A 19,646-nucleotide genomic window follows, 5' to 3' on the forward strand; every position below is an offset into this window, starting at 1 on the left:
CGGAAAGAATGGGTAAACAAACGTCTGCGTTAATCTCCCTCAATGTCCTTCTCTTTTTGGTCGTTCCCCAGATGATTAAGGTGGAGGAAACGAGGAAATCTGTGGGAGGAGGACTTTTGCCCTAAATTTCATTTCCGTGCTTTGAGGAAAACCAGATCTGTGTTGCTTTAAATGGACTAAAGTCAAACACCACTGTAAATCTGACACAACTTTGCGGCAGACATAAAAAAAAAATGATTTTTCCCATCGTCAAGTGAGATCACGCAGTACTTGGCCATGCCGCACCGGTTATGAAAAATAGGTGACGATATAAAGATTTGGGAGTGGAATTTTCAAATAACTTATTTATCTTCCTCTATCTGTATCTTCACCAAGAGCACCAATCATTTTATTTGAGGGTATCTGTTAATATACAATCTGTCAAACAGTTGCAAAGGAAATAATGAGCCCAGTATCACTTTTGTTATTTTTTGCGCTGGAAAGTATGGCTCCAGACACATCATTAGCACCCACATAATCGTTGAAGTTTACACAAACCTAAGAATGTGTGCGCAAACTGCCAAATAGCACACGCAGATGCAAAAATCTTCATAATGCCCCTGCTATGAAAGCGGAACTTCCTTTTCTGTGCTACTAAAAGTAGGCTTGTGGTAAAACTGCCACTTTGCATCATTTTTTCCTCTTCTCTTTGAGGTCACAAGTACATTTAGGCAAAGCAAAATGTTTCTTCAAAAAATGAGTCAACACTGATGGTATCAATGTACCATGTAGGTCTCTGTCATCTACAGCTGCACTTGATAACAAAAAGTGTGGGGAGGAAGGGACTGGCCAAGGCCAATCCCATGGGAGAGGAGACAGAAATGCACCTCTAAGCCACAACATCTGGACTGAAAGTTAAATGTGAAGTGAAATGTCAACAAGACAGTAATTGTCCCTCAACCTACAAAACCAACAATGTCTTGTGACACGCTTCCGAGAGTTAACTGTAAATGTTGATTTAACTGTACAAACGAGGTAATTTTTATTTGGATTGTGTGCTATGATGATGGTGAGCTCCCACAAGGGTAACGTGACTGTTAGATACAGCTGCAGGCCACTGAGTAAGAGCTTCCGATATATGGCGTTACAACACTTGAGTAGGCAGTGAAGTACTACGTTTGAGAAGTAACCTTCCTAGCAGGAATTCTTTTTTTAAACCATTTTTTCTCCCAAAAAGAGATCAATTTTTAACCTAGGGAAAAAAAGTTAGCTATGTCTAAACTATTTGTTAAAATATGTACTTATTTTGTGTGGTTCATGATCTGCCATTTAATAAATTAAGCCAGGTGATGGATCAGTTCATAAGTCCAGAGTAGTTAACTAAGTGTCTAAATGGACATATAATAAAACAAAATTTTGACATTGATAAGACTGACAAGCTTTGCAGTAAATTATGTAACATACAGTTATAACTTGAAAATAGAATAGTCATGCTGTAATTTGAAAAAATGTGTATACTAAAATAATAAATTGCACAATATTTCAAGATCTCTTTCATGGGAAAATAAATAATATGAGCGGGAAAACAAATATCTTACTACAGAATACTAGAGTCACTCACGCTTTTATTACAGCCATCTACTTTAACTGTGGTTAATGAGTTACTTTCCTTATCCTTCAGATATTACGTACGACAAAGTCAGCTCTGGGTGTCGGGTTGGCAACCTATTTGTGTTGTAATATATACGTACGTGCTTTTTAAAAAAAAAAATGTAATTGTTGAAAAAAAAAAAGGGCCTTAGGTAACATACTGGCCACATTACCAAAATTTCACTTTGTATAAATGTTTTAATGTTCCTCTGTTAGGGTGTCAAAAACAGTGTTAGTAATGCTTCCCTTTGCATGATATGGGAGTCTCAGACACTGAACTATGTCCATTATCAAATCCAACTGACATCATGACTTAACACAAGAATAAATGAGTGAGCCCAAGAATGAGCCTCAAGTACAGCCAAACTGGAAATACAAGTAAGCGTTACTAATAAGACGTGTGACTATGGGTGTATATTTACAGCTTAGCGTGCATGTATACCCTGTACTAAAAAACAGTGTGTTTACTTGCAGAACTGGCCTGATCTAAAAAAAAAAGGCAAAACTTGAATAAATACAATAATCGAGGTTTTAGTTAAAGAAGCGGAAAATGTTGTCCTTGAGTTAGAATGTCAAACCGCAATAGATTTAAAATCTTCAATCTATGAAACAGTTGGTACAAAGAAACCCACAAATAAAACACCAAAGCCTTGCAAGTATACTCAGATCTTTCCTACTGAGATGACAAATAACCACACGGACCAGCCACACTATAGCGGGAGGATGCTGAATATTTTTCCGAGAAGATCTTTTGCAATGGAAATAAAAAAAGAATACGTTCCCATTACTCATTTTCTACCCTTCGTAGAGAAAATCCAAAACTAAAAGACGTTTTGTGTTGGTGCCAGCACGCTGCAATATGTGTGTGCAGGGCATAGAGCTGTGCATTGTAATAAGCTCAGGACAGGTGGCCGAGTGATCAGGTGCCACACTGCCAGCCTGCTTTAGATGCCGAGCTGAAGACTCATGTGCATTTGCCTAGCTGGGAGCTTTCATTAGAGGACACACAAATGATTCCCAAAACCAAAATGATTAGCTCAGAAGAACTCTTACCTTGCAACTGTTTAAACCTTCCTTCCAGGATATTGGAATATTGCACCTGATTAACAAATGCCGCCGGAGACAAGCATGGCTCCCTCTCTCTGTGCTCCCATTCCATGGCCGTTATTATGGATTTCCTTTTAAAATATTCCTCTAAAATAAAGTATGAATGTGGACTCTCAAGTCTCGAGCATATCGCAATCTTCCTACTTTAAGACTGCATCAAATCCTTTCAACGGCTTTACAGAAGATCAACCTTTTGGATATCCAAAACGTCTTGGTTTATAATTTCCTCTAAATCCTCACGCGTTGAATCGTGTGGCAAAAAGTAAGAATCCTCTTTCCTCCCCAATGAAAGCACAAGGGAGGTGTCTTTAGTTAAAAAAAAAATTGTGAACAATACGGTCTTTGTGTTACCTCCTCGTGTGAATCATTTAACCACACTTGTGAAGGTTCACGTAAAAACAATTGCAATGTCTAGAAGTTTCAGAAAGAAAACACTGACTATCCCTCCCTATAAACTCTTCCTCTTTACATTTTCTGGAGCAGCACACTGTAGAGAAGGCTAACAGGCTGTGGTCGGATTGCTGTGTAAACAAAGCCTGCTGTGCCCTCCTCGGCTCATTTGCATAAGGTGCGCTTTTGAGGGTGGAGCGTCCAAAGAATGGTGGACAGAAGAGAAGAAGAAGGGGGAGGTGTGGAGGTGGACTAAACCATTATGAGGGCTTTGCACGGTGTAACTGGAGGCAGATTACTCACAGCCACCTTAATTCCATGGAGCAAAGGGGTGTGGTCTGCCAAAGTGAGTTCCTGATCCGGTGTCTAGCTGGGTGCTTCCTTCCCTCCTTCCTCTATTATTGCTAATTCAAAACCAACATTTAGTCTTCCCTTTTTTGTCTTCCTTGGGGCAATGTGATAAATGATAAAATGTACAAGAGACAAAGAAGGTTGTTGTGGTGTCTTGGAAACACAACAAGGTCTTTCCTGTTTGAACATGGAACCATTTATTTCTTTCCGGAAATTTACCGGTGATGCGGAAAGTTTCAAATAGAAGCGTGTTATCTTTGTAAAACAATTACGGGTCAAGCCATATTAACTTATTTGATGTTCTGCTCGATAAGAACAGATATAGCAATTGGTCATGGTCTCTGTGCCTCTTATTTTTACTGCAATGTCAGTTATTGGAAATATGTAAGGTGCAATAATAGTATACAGAGTATCATTCCTTAAAAGCATTAAAAAATTCGACAATGTGTCAAGAAAAGAAAAGAAAAACAAAGTACAACATATGCTAAGAATTACTCAAGTCTATAAAGACTGAGGACTTAGGGGTCATGACTTTTTTTCATTTAGTGGCCTATGGTCTGGTCAGGGGGCAGGGATAAAAGGGACTGTTTGTTTTTTTCCATCCATATCCTGATGAGCAAGCCGCATCTGGCTTGGTCTCATTAGGAAATGAACTGCCCTAGGACCTATGGGGCTTTGTGTTTATGATGGGAGGTTGGGGCGATACGTCTAATGAGATCCAACAAGAACATGCTCTTACTAATAGAAACAATGAATGGAGAAAAGAGAAAGCAGAGTGTACAATCACTCGTAAGAGGTTGAAGCGGAGCAAAATGGAACTAATAATAATTCATGAATGAACACCTCTAGGAGAGGACTGTAACGAGCAGCTCCACGAAATATGAGGCAGCAACTCTCTGATCAACAAAGATCTACAGAAGAAAAGACTTCTTCAGGAAACCTCCATTCACTAGACAGGGTTATTTACGGTATACTTCAAAAACATGCTAGGGAGAGGCTCAACAAAGGAACAAGTACAAAAGCCATTAAGCAGAAGAGGGATCCAAATAATAATAACATCAGTCTGAATTTGAAAGGAATGCATCACTAAGCAGCAAAGTGTGCACAGGATGCGGGTCTTGCAAGCTGTAAAGGTAGGCGGAACATTGGCTCAGGGGGAAATATTTACTGCAGCGTGTCGAAGAATGTATGCATCAAGTTTCTACTTGTCCTACCGCAGTGGTATTACAAGTATTCATGTTAAAGTGCACTTTATGAGGAACAGTCAGACAGGTGACAAAAAAGCTGAGTAGAACTGTCCTCTGGATCAGATGTCTGCTATGATATAATCATTGGCATCAAGACAGACACCTGAGATGAATGTTCTTATGAATGAAGAAAGGAATTTCCATTTATCTGCACTTAACATTACAAGACTTATTCAACACTGCAGTGTTTGGGAGACTCTTTGTCAAAGTTTTGAGTTCATTATTATTCTGAATGTTCTTGCCTCATGGTCCCCTCTGCTGGGATTTCCTCATACTGCAAGTGGTTCCAATTCAACAAGTAGAAGGTAAAGTCCAATCACAAACTCATGAAGTTGGATTTTTGCTTTAAAAAGAGCTTTTAATTAGATAAAGAGCAATTCCTCATCAAGATTGGAAGAACCTCGAAAGTGTACGCAGATATGGCTGCGTTCACTTTAGTTGGATCCAAATAAAAACACTGCATAAGTATACAGGGAGTCTTCGGGTTATGATGTCCTCGACCTACGACTTTTGGACATTATGACGGCTGTGCTTCGTCCGCCCTTTAGTACCTCAACTCCATACATTATTTATGTGGGCCGTGATGATCTTTGCCTTTTTGCCCTCCTTTTTTCAGGTTATGGCCCCAAAGAAGACTGGCTCTTGTAGGCTCAGCCAAAAGAATAGCAAGAGTGATACCGACGCAATTCAGATTACGTCAACATCAAATAATGATTAAATAATTGGCATGAAAAATCCTGCATAATCACTATGAAGACTCCACAATGGAGGACGAAGGAAAACGTCTGTGGTTAGCATCTGATTATTTTTCCTGTGTATTACTATGCATAAACTGGTCTCCATCATTGGCCTCTTTTGTATCTATTCCTGGCGTGCACTGTAATGACCAAATTGTATCTCTGGGACTACAAGAAATTACGTTAGTACGTAACTGGAGATCTCATAATTAGATTTGTTCTGAGGACTATTAATCTTTGATTTTCTTTGTGTCATTAAAGTGTTTGAAGCTTTATTTACAAAATTCTAAATACCAAATGCTACTCCCAAGACTCAGTAAATGGGTTCAAATTCTTTTTTTTACATGAACATGGCAATATTGGTACAGTCATTCTCACATGGAAGAGTAACAGAAAATGTATTGGTAAATTCCATATCAGGCCAAAGGTTGGCAACGCCACGTTGTAAGAACAAGATAAAATAAAAATACACGACCCTATTGGTCATATTTATATAAACGGCCCATGAAATCTACCCCGAACAGTAATATATTGATGGCTCTCAAAGCTGTTTACTGTTAAAGTATGGGTAATTGTTAAAGTATATCATTAAGGACAACACTCAGGCACTTCACATACAATTAAAGTGATTGAATCACAAGTGGACAGGTCTAACTAGAGATGCACTCAGGATCGTATAATTGTTCAAGTGAAAGCAAATGTGAATGATAAAAGGTCATCTAATCAGATATCCAATCAGACTATTAGACAAAAAGATAGATTGCACACAATCTCTAGACTGTAAAATCTTGACAAAAGATGTGAAGCACTGTTTGTGGAAAGCATCTTGCCGAAGCAAGCGCATGCCAACTAAAATGTTACTTTTTGGAGGTAAACGAGGGACTAAATTTAAACCAATCAATTGGTGACGTAATTCGGTAAATCAAACCTGCAAGTGCTTTGATGCGGGAGCGCTCAAAAAGGCGCGCCGAACTATTTTCATTGTCCCACTCAGTCTCTGCTGCCAGGTCCCAGCGGTTGTTGATGTCATTGTATTGCTGCTGGATCTCCAAGCTGTCAAAGTCTGTGGGGGAGATGGTACTCATGATGTCTCGGTGTCCAGGCAAGAGGAAAGCTCATCCAACCTAAAATTTAAAAGAAGACAAAAGTCACTTCAAGCTGTGTGGGTGAGGGGGGGTACCGTGTCAAAAGCTTACAGCTGTGCAGCTTTAAATTCCCCATCAGATAGCCGCTTACACTGTAAGACTTGCTGCCAGTCCTTATGTAACGAGATATTAGGCATTTGCATTTTTGAGTCTAAAGTCAGTTACGAATGCTGCCATTGAAATGATGCCATCTTTAAAACCCCGTTATTCATATGCTCCTATTTGTTCTAATAGCCACCTTAATTGCAAAATTGATAATGGCAATGAATGCTGACTACACCGTATGCATTCAAATCAATGTACAGAAACGACACAAAAGGAGTATGAACACAAAAATCCTATCCGTGGTGTATAAATACCCAATGGGAAATCTTCAAAGGATTAAACTCCACTATTTAAGAGCATTGGTCAGATTAATGTCCATGACGAGTCAGTTCACTAATAGTTTGCTCTGTCTGCCATGTGCGCCATATGATTAGGAAAAAAATATAGTAATCTAAGACCAAGAATGACATACAAGTGAAACATGGCCCTTCTGGTATGATCTCTAAAAACTGGGTTAAAGTACATAAAACAGAGTACTATGATCATCAATTATATATCATGTGCATTTTCATAGTCTTCTTGACCCCTCTACATTAAGGCCAGAAAACACACCGTGGACCTGAGCCATCTCTCAACCATTGCATTATTAAGCATGCCAGAAATAAACACATCAATGAGCAGGGTATTCCACACTGAACGTAAACCTCAATGAGACTATGACAAGCAAAAAAAAATATTTAAAAAATAAATATTTTAAAAAAATCACTCACATTCTAGTTATAAAAAAATAAAAATAAAATAAAAATCAAAAGAAACCTTGAAAATCTTATTAGCAGGAGATTAAGGGGTGGCTGGGAATAGGAACTAAAGGCAGGGATTAGTGAAGACGACAACACTCCCTGCACATTACCCCGCTAAACATTTCAAATCACATTCAATTGACCACACCACTATTGGAAATTGTGCATCAGTCCTGAAAATGAATCTTTTCACTACTCCCACTAAATTCTGGGTGACTAATACAAAAGCAAAAATGATTTTATTAGAGGCACTAAACTATAACAAGTATCATTCATTGACTATCTGCAATTCATTTACATGGCAGACATACTTTAAAAAGTCCCACAATTATGAGGTTTTACAAACCAATTCAATAATAGATTCTTGTCAGAGTATTCAAGAATAAATGATCAAAACCCACACGGATCCCAAACTATTCAAAATAATTTTTGTCATGGTTTGCCTCTGCATAGCTGAAACCGATGTCATCATTGAAGGTAAAGATTCCAGCAGAGGGTGTATAACTCAACGGAAATCAATAGTCGAGAATCATTGCTGTTATCGTGCAACGAGTTGAAATACAATATTGAAAGTGGGTCGGAGGAGGAACTAACTTCTAGAAAACATGAGATTTTACCGTACAATTTCAAACCAGTGGCATCATCACCATGACACGGCGCAAAAGAACGAGCGCCTGTCAGGAAAGCATTCTGGGCTCCAACATTTGATCTACTCAATGGTAAATATCTTACAATTACCTCTCTCTGCTCCAGAAGCAAACAAGTGATTGAAAAACTAAACATTTATCATTGGAAAATATTAAAAGGGTCATATAACAAATCCCTGCTTTGATTTCTTTATTGTCTATTTAACAAAGAAAAGGAATGCAGGTTATGGCTCATTAAAGTCAAATCTATCAAATTTAGTAAAGTAGCACCTGAGGTGATGGTGGGACTTTAAACCTCAATGGCCTTAAAAAAATTACCCTAGTAAAAAGGTGAAAATTTGTCTATTTCAGACATATTAACAAGTCATGAAAAGATTCTGGTGTGGCTAATGGCTAGTAAGTGGTGCTAAAAGGACAAGGAGTTGAAGTGAGTTCTTGTAATGTAACAAGTATGAAAGCTTGTTGTTCAGTGACTGTCTGTGTTAATCTCTCCTCAATGGATCAGACAAACAATCCCTTTGACCTACTATGATACAACCTTTTGCTCATCCTCCCACACACACACAAGAACAGAAAATGGGGTGACATACTACGGTTTACCACCACCACAATCTCTACTACCAGAAAAAGCCACAGTTCATCCACCCACTCAGCGTGAAACTGTACTGCACTGGAGCGTATTTGGCCCAATGTAGGTCAGCTAAACATATTCCATCAGACAGCCTACACAGAAGAACATGAAGAAAGCACTACTATGGGTAACTAGGCATGATACCCAAGACAACATTTTCAAAATAACTTTCTGAGGCAGAATACAGCTCAATCACTTTTAAGATCTGAAAAGTAATAGCTGATGGTCAGACAAACACGACAGATGTTGAATAAAAAGAGGCGGGGCGAGAAAAGGTTTCCATGAAAGCGAATCCCCTTGAGGCATAATTCCCAAATTTAAGAGTTTTAAATAAAAGCCCAAAACAATGAACCTTTAAAATTTGCAGCAAAATCTAAATGGGGACAGTTCCTGCTATTCATTTAGATACAAAATGGAATAGGCATATTCTAATATTTGTAATAAAATAATGAACAGGAAATCCTGCCATAATAATGGACAGGAAATTTCCCGAATACGGGATGAATAAAGTTATCCAATCCAATACAATCCAATTACAGAATGTCCCAAAATGTACAGAGAGTGACCCAAAATTACCTCTTCCATAGACGTTCAATTCACCTGAAGTGAGAGGACCAGCAGTGAACGCTCATATTTAAGTGCGTGAACTTTACGGGTCTACACATCTAATCCATTTGTGCCCCAAAACCATCAGAAAGTAACCCAAAATTAACTCTTTGGCTTCCATTGACAATGACAGACAATTCACTTGAAAAACAAGAGTTCCAGCTGTGATCACGCTAATTCCATATCCGTTGACAGCGTTAGACGTCCAATCCAGTTTGACCCCTCCCGGTCAAAATGGATTGGACGTCTAACGCCATCAACGGCATCCCAGTGAGTTACATTATTGGACAAAAAATAAACTGGTCCGGTCCACCTGGGATCTAATTGCCATGAATGCAGCTCGCATACCAAAATGAGTTTGACATCCCTGCATTAAGTGAGAAAGCAAAGAAGAAGTGGGCCATCCGTCGGTGCCTTGGGGCTAAAGCTCATCCTCTGACCTGACAGACACGTGTCAGCCTATTGTGGCAGTGCCACTGTTCTTTCCGTCTCCCCTTTTGTCACCCCCTCCTTTTCATCAGCCTCTCTGGGAGCCCATTCTCCTCGCCCAGCTGGGCTGTTTGTCAATGCGTCCACGTTAATCAGGAGCAGAGTAAATGAGAAATTGAGCCTAGACCCAGTCGCCTGCAGGGAATAAAGTCTGTGTATATTAGCCTGCCATATAGCGAATAGAATTCATGGCAACATTGCTCTTATGAAAAACAAAGCAATATAAAATGACCAATATTTTCACTGCCATTTTCACAAAGGCTGGATTCTGGAGCTTTTTGTTTTGCCCATTATTATTCCATCCCATTTAACAGTTTAAAAAGCTACTTTAGGTGTGAAAACAACATGACATATTTCAATAGCAGCATCATGTTTTTCTTTTTTTCAGTACGGTACCGGCCCTCTCAAAGTGGTGGGACTAATAAACTGATTTTAAAACCAGTCAAGAGTAGCTTGAAATCTTTAATGTTAGCCAGAAACCTGACGCGAGAGAAGAACATTATTTTTCAGCACGGAAATAACCTGAAAAGACAAAGGAATGACTTCAGAAAAATAGTAGAACCCTCTGATATATTGTCACCCAAGGCGTAATTCAATTTGCGCTCATTAAACTATTAATTTTTCTGGGTCCACACTTATTAAAACCCCATTAATTCACATTTTATTCCCCCTGCAAGGGATGTCCTGATGCTGACATTTTTACTACTGATCCCAGGCAATTGTTTTAAAAAAAATCCAATCCAATAGGACAGTTTGTAATCAATTTGCTATTTACAAAGTAATTAAAAAGCATTTTCAGAGCTTCAGGTGTACTTATGCTTTGTATTTTACCAGTGTTCATAATTGATGGTTTAATCAATGAATCTGTCAATAGAGGGGAATTGATTGGTGATTCATTGTGAAGCAAATCGATGTTTTCTTGAGAGGTTCATTTAGATTGTGGTCTTATGAACAAAAAAACATTGTGGACATCACTGCGTGTAATAATCAAATCAAGTTTATTTGTATAGCAGAAGAATAAACGCCAATCTTCATCATCATCATCATCATTTGTCCACAATAAAAACATTCCACATTTATAGTGTGCTAAATTATAATTTGATTGGCCTCCAGCAGTAGCCTCCAGATTGAAGTACTACGGATAACACAAAGCAATACGAGTAAACAAAATATTTAATTTAAACCAACTCTGAGGACACCGACAGATTAAATACACATTCCTACTGTGCCTCCACACACGATAAACTCTCCCTAAAACTAAAATGCCTGTGCTAACAAATGGCCCCATACAATGAAGGAGTCAGCAGAGAGCTGGGACAGTTGTTCGGGCCTTTCCTGTTTGTAGCCATGAGGCGGCCAGGGGCATGTACTCATCAGAGGCCCCTCCACAGGCTGCTGATCCCACTTTAAATACACTGCTGAATAGGACAGCAGGGTCTTTTGTTGACCTGTAGCATCACATTCATCAAATAGTCAAACCACCGTGGCCTCCGCACGCAGACACAGACATGTCACTTTGATTCAGCAAACCAGCTTTGTTTACAGAATAATGGAAAACATCATTAGTTTCTCTTTTGCATCACTGAACTCTTGCAGCACAAAAAATGTGACATAAGTAGCACTACAATGGCAAACATCTTTGAATTCTTTTTTTTAGAAGATCGAGACCCAAATGAGAATATATCGACCCAAACCTTGCCTTAAAAGAATTTGGATGGTCTAGCTATAATCTGACAGCACTTAAAACCTATTTTAGATAGTAAAAATAAAATAAAAACAGCCCAACATCCCACATCATAGTGAGGTAGCGATTAGCCAATGATTCGGATTGTACTGGGTGCATCGAATGTTGACAACTATAAAGTGAATAACTAATTCTTTCAGTGAATTATATATGCATCTCAAAACACTTCAAGTAAAACATTAGTTGAGTATATTGAATATTCTTAAAGGGTTTACACTGATTGTTATTAGCATTGAAGATGATTGAGACCATGTGTGCAAGTGATTTTTGTATAGCGCGACTAGGTCCAGGCTTTGGTGGACTTTGGTTTGATTTCTCTATATGTTTAATTCATTGATTGTCATACTTCATCAAGCAGTGTTGCCAATTAGAGTCATCAATCTTTTCAATGTTTGTCAATACTTTTGAGGATAGGACTTTCAAAAGGAAATACACTTTCAGTTTTGAATTTTGGATCTTGGTTTTAATATGTTTGGGGAAACCCCGGAATTGCCAACAATTTCTTAATTATGCTATTTTTCTGCTGTATCACAACATTTCAGCCAAATCTCCAGAGGGTCTTTTTAAATTATTTAACACAGTACAAGTGGGCGTTTACCAATTCCCAGCTAATCCTACCAGAAGACAATTCCTTCCGTAGCATTGATTTAATGTCCTGTGTGGGAAAGTAGACACGTAGCCCTCTAGTGGCGCTGTTCCTTTTTAAATAATTTGGCAAATTAAGCTTTGTATCTTTTAAAAGTTACCAGACTGACTAGCATAACCGCCTTACAGTTTTCAGCCGAAAGAGATCAACGCAAGGCTTCATCTGTCCTGGATGGGATTTGCATGTTCTCCCCGCATCTGCATTGGTTTTCGCAGTTTTTCTTCCACCCGCATCCAAAAAACCTAGCACAGTAGATTAATTGAACGGTCTAAATTTCAAATAGGTGTGAATTGGAATGTGAATAATTGCTTTCCCTGCAATTTCAGCTCCAATTGTTCGCCACGATATTGAGGACAAATAGTATAGAAAATACATTAATTAATGAAGATATTTTCCATGAATGTTGCTTGTTTTGGGAGGAAAGATCAAATACCAATAAGTCATTGCTTTGGCCACACCTGGACAATGAGACCCTGGTAACTTAAAAAAAAGTCATTGTGCAATCCCTTTATGTGAGGTTAAAAATAAGATCAGAGCAATATTCTGTAATGAGATTCATAAGCAATGAAGAGAACTACTGTGTCTACTGTGTGAAAAAGTATAAGCCAAAACACTGGATGGAACGAAGCACGCCAATCAAAACATAAGCAGTCAAGCACAGTTCTAATTCTATTGACCTTGTAAAAGGATGTAATGGATTTCATAATATATTTCGCATTAAAGCCCCCCCTTTCAATCCTAATCTGAGTAGGGGGAGCTGTATGTAAAACCATAATACAATATGAAAGCCAACTCCCTAATATAGACACCATAACGATTCGAGCACCAAAATCTAATAAAGTCGGCATATGCATAGCCAAAATTGGTCTAAACAAATCTGTATGTAATCCAAGATTATGATGATTTCTCTAATTTGAAGTGAAATCTGATGGAGGGTCATGTAATGATTTCATCTTTGTCCAACTATCTATGCCAGCAACGTATATTGACAATATCCGGATAAAAAATAGTCTTGGTAGTAATATATTTCTTTGGTGATGTGATGTAAAATGTGCTAAATTGGGAAGGGGAATTCTGATTTAATGCGCACGATTGCTTAAAATGATCACAAACTAGCTCATTTTTTCGCCGATCCATTCCTGCTGTAACTCGTTGTAGGCCAGGCACCATAAATCTGTTTTATCGACATCGAACTATTGATGAAATACCCGAAAATACAACACAAACGAGGGGGCAGATGTTGCTTTAGTGCCTCGCAGTCGAGCTCCAAACCCGGACGTGAACGCACCATGCAGTCCGAATATGGCAGGCAGGCTCTGTTTGACACAGAATATCAAACAAAGGCAAAAAAAAATAGACAGACGTCCTGATTGATGGCTTCTACGAACTACACACCAGAACACTCCCCCGTCAAGCACCTAGCATCGGAGCAACAGATGATCCCTTTGCTAAATAAGACTTTTGTGGTCATGTTAAATATCACACATTTGGCCATCATGCACTGAAGCTATTTGTTGGCATGGGATGCTAACGGGGGCTGTGGGCTAACAGCAGTCACCTGAATGATATCTCAAATTAGCTTTGATATTAGTGGGTTAGCAATAAAACCAAAAGATGATGGAAAATCAGGAGAGAAATAAGCTTACCTTTTGTTTAGCCTTCTGTCTTGTGGGGGTATATTGAGTGTACCCTATCGTATAAATAAAGAATTGAACCGAAATCAAAGCACTTCAATCTGCGCGTGTCACCCCGCTACTCAAATGTTAACCGTAAAATGGCTTTAAAAATCTTCCGCATCATCATCCAAAAAAAAAGAAATTATCCTCTGCGGTTGCTAATAATTCGCCATGTTATAAAAAAACGAGCAAAAACACTGGCTTTTAGTCGTAACGCATGCAAACCCTCCGCCTGGGTAACATAACCAGGTGGGAGGCGGATATCCGCAGCAGCTCGTGGCCGAGCATCCGACGCTCCGCTCGGGTCGAAGCTCACTCACGCGCGCTCTCTCTGCTCGCACTCCCGTCCAGCGGCCCGAAGAAAGAAAAAGTGGACGAGCTGCTGCTGTTGGTGGTCGTTCGGCGTGTGCGTGGGGGAGCGTGGGTGGGCGGGTGCTTTGCTCGCTGACCCTTCCCGGTCACATGTATAACAGTGTGCACGGATTCTGTGTTCTCTTCTCTACAACTGCACGATACAAATGAGATGGACAGTGTGGTGCTGTCCCTGGTGCTAAAAGCAAAAGCCTGATCCCGTTTTTCATTTGGATGACTAATTTTGGAGGATTAGTATAAACATTGAGACTAATGATGTACATACATACATACATGTTGGCGTTTGAAATTTTCCCGAGTCCGTTGTTCATTAAAATTGAGTCCCATTTGGGGTTTTTTGAATTAATAATGGGCTGCGGCTTGAGTGGTTAGGACGTCGGGCTCACAGCTCCGGGGTCCTGGGTTCAAATCCGGGTCGGTCCACCTGTGTGGAGTTTGCGTGTTGTCCGTCGGGCCTGTGTGGGTTTTCTCCGGGTACTTCGGTTTCCTCCCACATCCCAAAAGCATGCATGGTAGGCTGATTGGACACTCTAAATGGCCCTTAGGTATGAGTGTGAGCGTGAATGGTTGTCTGTCTCCTTGTGCCCTGCGATCGGCTGGCCACCGATTCAGGGTGTCCTCCCCCTCTGGTCCGAAGTCAGCTGGGATAGGCTCCAGCTCCCTGGTGCTATAGAAAATGAATGGATCGTTGCCTGTATGTCCCCCGTGATTGGCTGGTGACCAGTCAAGGGCACCCCTGCCTCTAACCCTCTCCTAAAGACAGATTCTCTGAATGAGTGACACTCAAGTTGTGGCAACCTCAGCCTGCTGGTATATATATGTTCTATCATTTCCTCTCGACAGTTATATAACAGAAGTATTCTTTTTTTTATTGGATTTTTATTATTGTTTAGCACTGTATAAATAAACATGGCCTGACACTAATGCATCAAGCGAGTCAGATAGACTATGTTATTATTGTTTCTGTCTCTAAACTCCCAAGACATCATTACCTGTGACTTTCAATCATGAACTGTACGTAAGGCAACTCACAGCACTTATTGTGGGGTTTTTGTGTGCTCCATCTGCACTGGCGGGGGTGGGTATATGTGTGCATGTGGGTGTAGCTAAACCAACAAAGTGGTAGTGGTGAGGCTTTATGGAATGTTGGGTCTCCTTGGGAGGGCTGAGCAGTTGGGAAAATAGCATCCTATTCATTACAAGCAATTTGTGGTCCTGCAAACGCAGCGCTGGGTTTTGTATGGGATGTTTTATTGAAGCCCAAGCTTTCCAGAGAGTTATGATAGTTGGCTATTAATGTGAAATATTTTCAAATAGATTGAAGATCCTGTACCTTCATGTCGACAAAAGAATCAAATACAAAATGAAATGTCGATGTTAAAGACCGTTGACGTAGCTGTGTTGCCAAACTCATACAAAGCTTTCTTTCTCTGGTTATTAGAACGGGTCTATGTGAATATGTATCAACATTTTTCGCACACACCCAGCAATGTACTACAACCCCGAATATACACCCACACCCCCGTACCGGGAGCTCATCCCCAATCCACTGTGACAAAGGGAAAAAGCTGAGTGCAGAATATAAGTCCGCCACTGGCTGCCAGAGTGTGTCCAGCACAGTGCTTTCTGCAGATTGCAGCAATTTGAACTAAACCCTCGTCTGTCTGCTCTCTATAGACAGGACCTGGGGCGGGCGGGGTCACCTTTAGTGCGTACAGGAACGAGGGCGGAGTCGGGCATGCGTTTGGCAAAGTTGGTGCCATTATGCTTATACATGGTGGGACTTGATCTTTGTTCTTATTTCCCTCCCTGTGAAATGTAGGAATGATATTCGCAACCTTAAAGCGGAATCATGTGACTCCTTCAGTAAAGGAGAGGTAAAGGGTGGATGGGTCTATGGAGACCTTTAAGAATGAAAAGTACAAGAGTTGGAGCACAGAGACAAAATTCACATGCAAAGAATTGTTATTTGACATTTAAATTGTTTATTCCTTTTGGAATCTTGTCAGAGATGGGCTGTAATTTCCTTTCGCAAATAAAGAAATTAATGGCAGAAAACAAACTTTTTTATAATTTACAGTTTTTATAGTTTGAACGGTGAAAAAAACACAGCTTCCATTTTCAACTTACATACCCTCATCTTTTTCAATACTTCCTTGATACTAATTTCCATTTAGACAGGGATTTGGCGCTATCATGTGGGAATATAAAGCACTACAGAAAGCCCAAAAAGCAAATAATATTAGTTACTTATTTCCCTTCACCAAGAATGGTGACTAGATAAAAAAAAGTACAAACATATGTAACTTTCCAAATAATAAAGCACGATTATATGAGTACAAATGTAGCTTTGTATTTTTTCACAGTGACCCCAAAGAGATGAACAACATGATAAAGCAGACCACCAATAAAGCTGCAAAATATGGGACTCAATGTTTTTGAAACACTTATAATTTGCAATATTGGTTCTTAACAGGGACCTTTTCAAATTGTCATCAAGTCGCAACATACTTAACAGGTAGAAAATCTAACTAAACTAAAAATGGCATACACTTACAGAAAAACTTCCTTATAAAGCACCTTACTAAGAAACTGGGGATGAACATGAACACTGAATTTACCACCGGGTAACACTATTAAACGACAAACAATGGTTCATTTAAAGCAGCAAAAATTGATTTCTTCTGGTTTTGCACAAAAAAGTATGTGTTGAAACTCAAACTTTAAATTGATAGGAGATATAGAATAGTCATTGCCTGTTTTTTTCTTACTATCAACTTTTACAGAATGGGTAGAACACCTTAAATTCAGCAAATGGGGTGCAGAGTCATCAGAGGGTTACTCTGCGGACACTGTGACCCACTAAAATGTATTAATATCCTCTCGCCGCCTTTCGAATCATCTCAAAGGGGCAGTCATGCTATTTCTGTTGTAATTGTTGCTCAGCCTCCATTTCTTGCCGCGGTGACCTCTTTCTTATCTGCCAAAACTAGTTGCTGAAGGTCACCCAGCAGTTCTACATTGGAATTACGTAACACTTTGGTAGAATTAAACCAGGACAGCGAGGGGCTGTGGCACTATAGCACCATGACTCCGTGAGTTCACACAGTGAGAGTAGCATCTGTAGGTCTCAACAAAGCATTTCACATAGAAGTCAACGCTGCAACTATATTTATGTTACTAAATAATATCAGTCTTGTGTCAATTTTTGGTATGGTGGAGAATATTAACTTTTGAGATCAATTGGGGGACTCTGTCTTTTCAATCAGACAATGTCTCATCCCATCTCATTTTCTGAACCGCTTTATCCTCTTTAAGGTTGCGGGGGTGCTGGAGCCAATCCCAGCTGTCTCCGGGCCAGAGGCGGGCGACACCCTGAATCGGTGGCCAACCGATAGGCAGGGCACAAGGAGACAAAGGACAACCATGCACACTCACACCCATACCTAGGGGGAATTTAGAGTGTCCAATCAGCCTACCATGCACGTTTTTGGAATGTGGGAGGAAACAGCAGTACCCAGAGGAAACCCACACAGGCAGGAAATGTAAAAACATTTACATTTCCACAATTGTATTTGTGCTTTGTTCAACCCAGCAGCACGTGCCAAAGTAGTAGTAGTAGTAGTAGTAGTCATATTGCGTGTATGTAGTCGTTGTATGGAAGTTCATTTGTATGCGATGAATCGACTGGAATAACATTTACCGTATTTTCCGGACTATAAGTCGCACTTTTTTTTAGGTTTCTAAAGTGCGACTTATTTTTGTTTCTCTCTGACCATTCTCTTATGTTGTCTTTTATAGGCTATAGTTATCTGAAAAAAATCACAGATGACTATTTAGCCTGTTCTCCATTTTACAACTATTAATGTAAGGTTTCTTAAAAAAAAATGAAAAAAATACCCCCCAAAAGATGCAACCGGGGAGAACATGCAAACTCCACACAGGTGGAGCGACCTGGACTTGAACCCAGGACCCCAGTTCTGTGAGGCCGAGGCGCTAACCACTCGCTCCACCGGGCCGCTCGATTAGACAGTGTGCATAACATAAAAAGCAAATTCACAAATAGTTTAAAATAATTTTTAAAAATTTTAATCACTTCTTGACACATTTTCAAAGAGAGTTCAATGCAGCAAAACATTCTTGTTTTTTCAAAGTCAGCTAAAGTTGGCAAACATTCCTACCATTCATTGCTAAGTGCATGGTCTTTTTTTCCTAGCTTAACCCTAGAATGGTAACCCTCTATTTCAGGGGTTACCTTTCACGCTTCTGAAATAGCGGGCTACCATGGTTACCAGGGAAAAAATGGGTCCTAAGCAAGACGGTGCAATGAAGGGTACCCATTTTTCCCCCCCGGTAACCATGGTAACCCTCTATTTCAGAAGCGTGAAAGGTAACCCCTGAAATAGAGGGTTACCATTCTAGGGTTAAAGCTTACTTACTGTAGGTTCACATGTCAATTTTTACACAAACTTCAGGTCTCTCATATTTTACATCAACACAATTGACACGTTTTACAGCAACTTTCAAGCCACAAACTGTACAATAACAAACTCCACAATGTGGGTTTGAACAACACTTGAAAAGAAGGACAATTTAAAATTAAATATTATTGAACTGGGACGAAGATTTCAAGAGAGCTACACTACTTTTGGGCCTTCAATGTACAAATCTCAAATGGGTTAATGTAAAAACAATGTTGACTATAAAACCAATACAAAAACAAATGGACTTCGATAATTACAAAATGATCAACTAAAAAACATGTTTACTGTTTCTTTTTTAATTGCAATGGAGAGGAGCTGATGACATATTTTTACTACACAGCTGCTTCCATGTTTTTTTTAGGTTTCAGTTCCTTGAAAAGTACAATCTATGAATACAGCATGTGCACAGTGCTTGATTGTGTATTGCATATACTGTCCTGTATATGGATAAATAAGAGCAACTTGTCAAGGGTTATTTCATTCTACGGCGGACACATTTATTTGGCCTGCGAGTAGGCACAAAACCGTGTTTGCAGTAGCACTTGTATGAGCCCACGGTGTTCACACAGCGAGCGTTCTCACACAGATTGCTACGAACTCCTGGTTCTGAACACTCATCGATATCTGGAGTGGGGACAAAAGCAGAAATAAACAGTATGTTTAAGTCTTCTTCACAGTCATCCAACAATAAAATTATATTTGAATGTAAAACATGCAATGTTTCCTAACAAAACATGGCACACGCTGGATGACTGAGAGTCAGTAGCATAAATGATGGCCATCTTATGGCAGGAGATTTCCAGGCAAGCAAAAGGTCTACAAGTATTTACAAGGAGAGTGCTTTTCCTCGTTCAAATACTTTTAACTTCTTTAAATTCTTGATAGATTTAAAACACCTTT

At 39.6% G+C, this 19,646-nt stretch overlaps 2 protein-coding genes across 7 annotated transcripts in view; both read right to left on the reverse strand.

Annotated features, from left to right (window-relative positions):
* sptbn2 (spectrin, beta, non-erythrocytic 2) overlaps window positions 1–14,348 on the reverse strand; it is a 36,676-nt gene extending 22,328 nt beyond the window's left edge. Inside the window, exons 1-2 of one of the 4 annotated variants that reach the window (XM_077591763.1) lie at window positions 13,861–14,348; window positions 6,390–6,585 (exon numbers count right to left, since the gene is read on the reverse strand). In XM_077591763.1, the coding sequence (XP_077447889.1) occupies window positions 6,390–6,546 (157 nt within the window). In that variant the 5' untranslated portion in view covers window positions 6,547–6,585; window positions 13,861–14,348. Of the gene's footprint in view, window positions 1–2,682; window positions 3,270–6,389; window positions 6,586–13,860 lie in introns of those variants that run through there. The other 3 variants (XM_077591765.1, XM_077591764.1, XM_077591766.1) reach the window with 3 other exon arrangements.
* Window positions 14,349–18,335: 3,987 nt separating this feature from the next.
* Window positions 18,336–19,646, reverse strand: part of ltbp3 (latent transforming growth factor beta binding protein 3) — a 37,835-nt gene continuing 36,524 nt past the window's right edge. For all 3 annotated transcript variants that reach the window (XM_077592392.1, XM_077592391.1, XM_077592393.1), the window contains one exon: window positions 18,336–19,370. In XM_077592392.1, the coding sequence (XP_077448518.1) occupies window positions 19,219–19,370 (152 nt within the window). In that variant the 3' untranslated portion in view covers window positions 18,336–19,218. The remainder of the gene's footprint in view (window positions 19,371–19,646) is intronic.

The sequence above is a fragment of the Stigmatopora argus genome, chromosome 22, assembly GCF_051989625.1.
Source record: "Stigmatopora argus isolate UIUO_Sarg chromosome 22, RoL_Sarg_1.0, whole genome shotgun sequence".
NCBI lineage: Eukaryota > Metazoa > Chordata > Actinopteri > Syngnathiformes > Syngnathidae > Stigmatopora > Stigmatopora argus.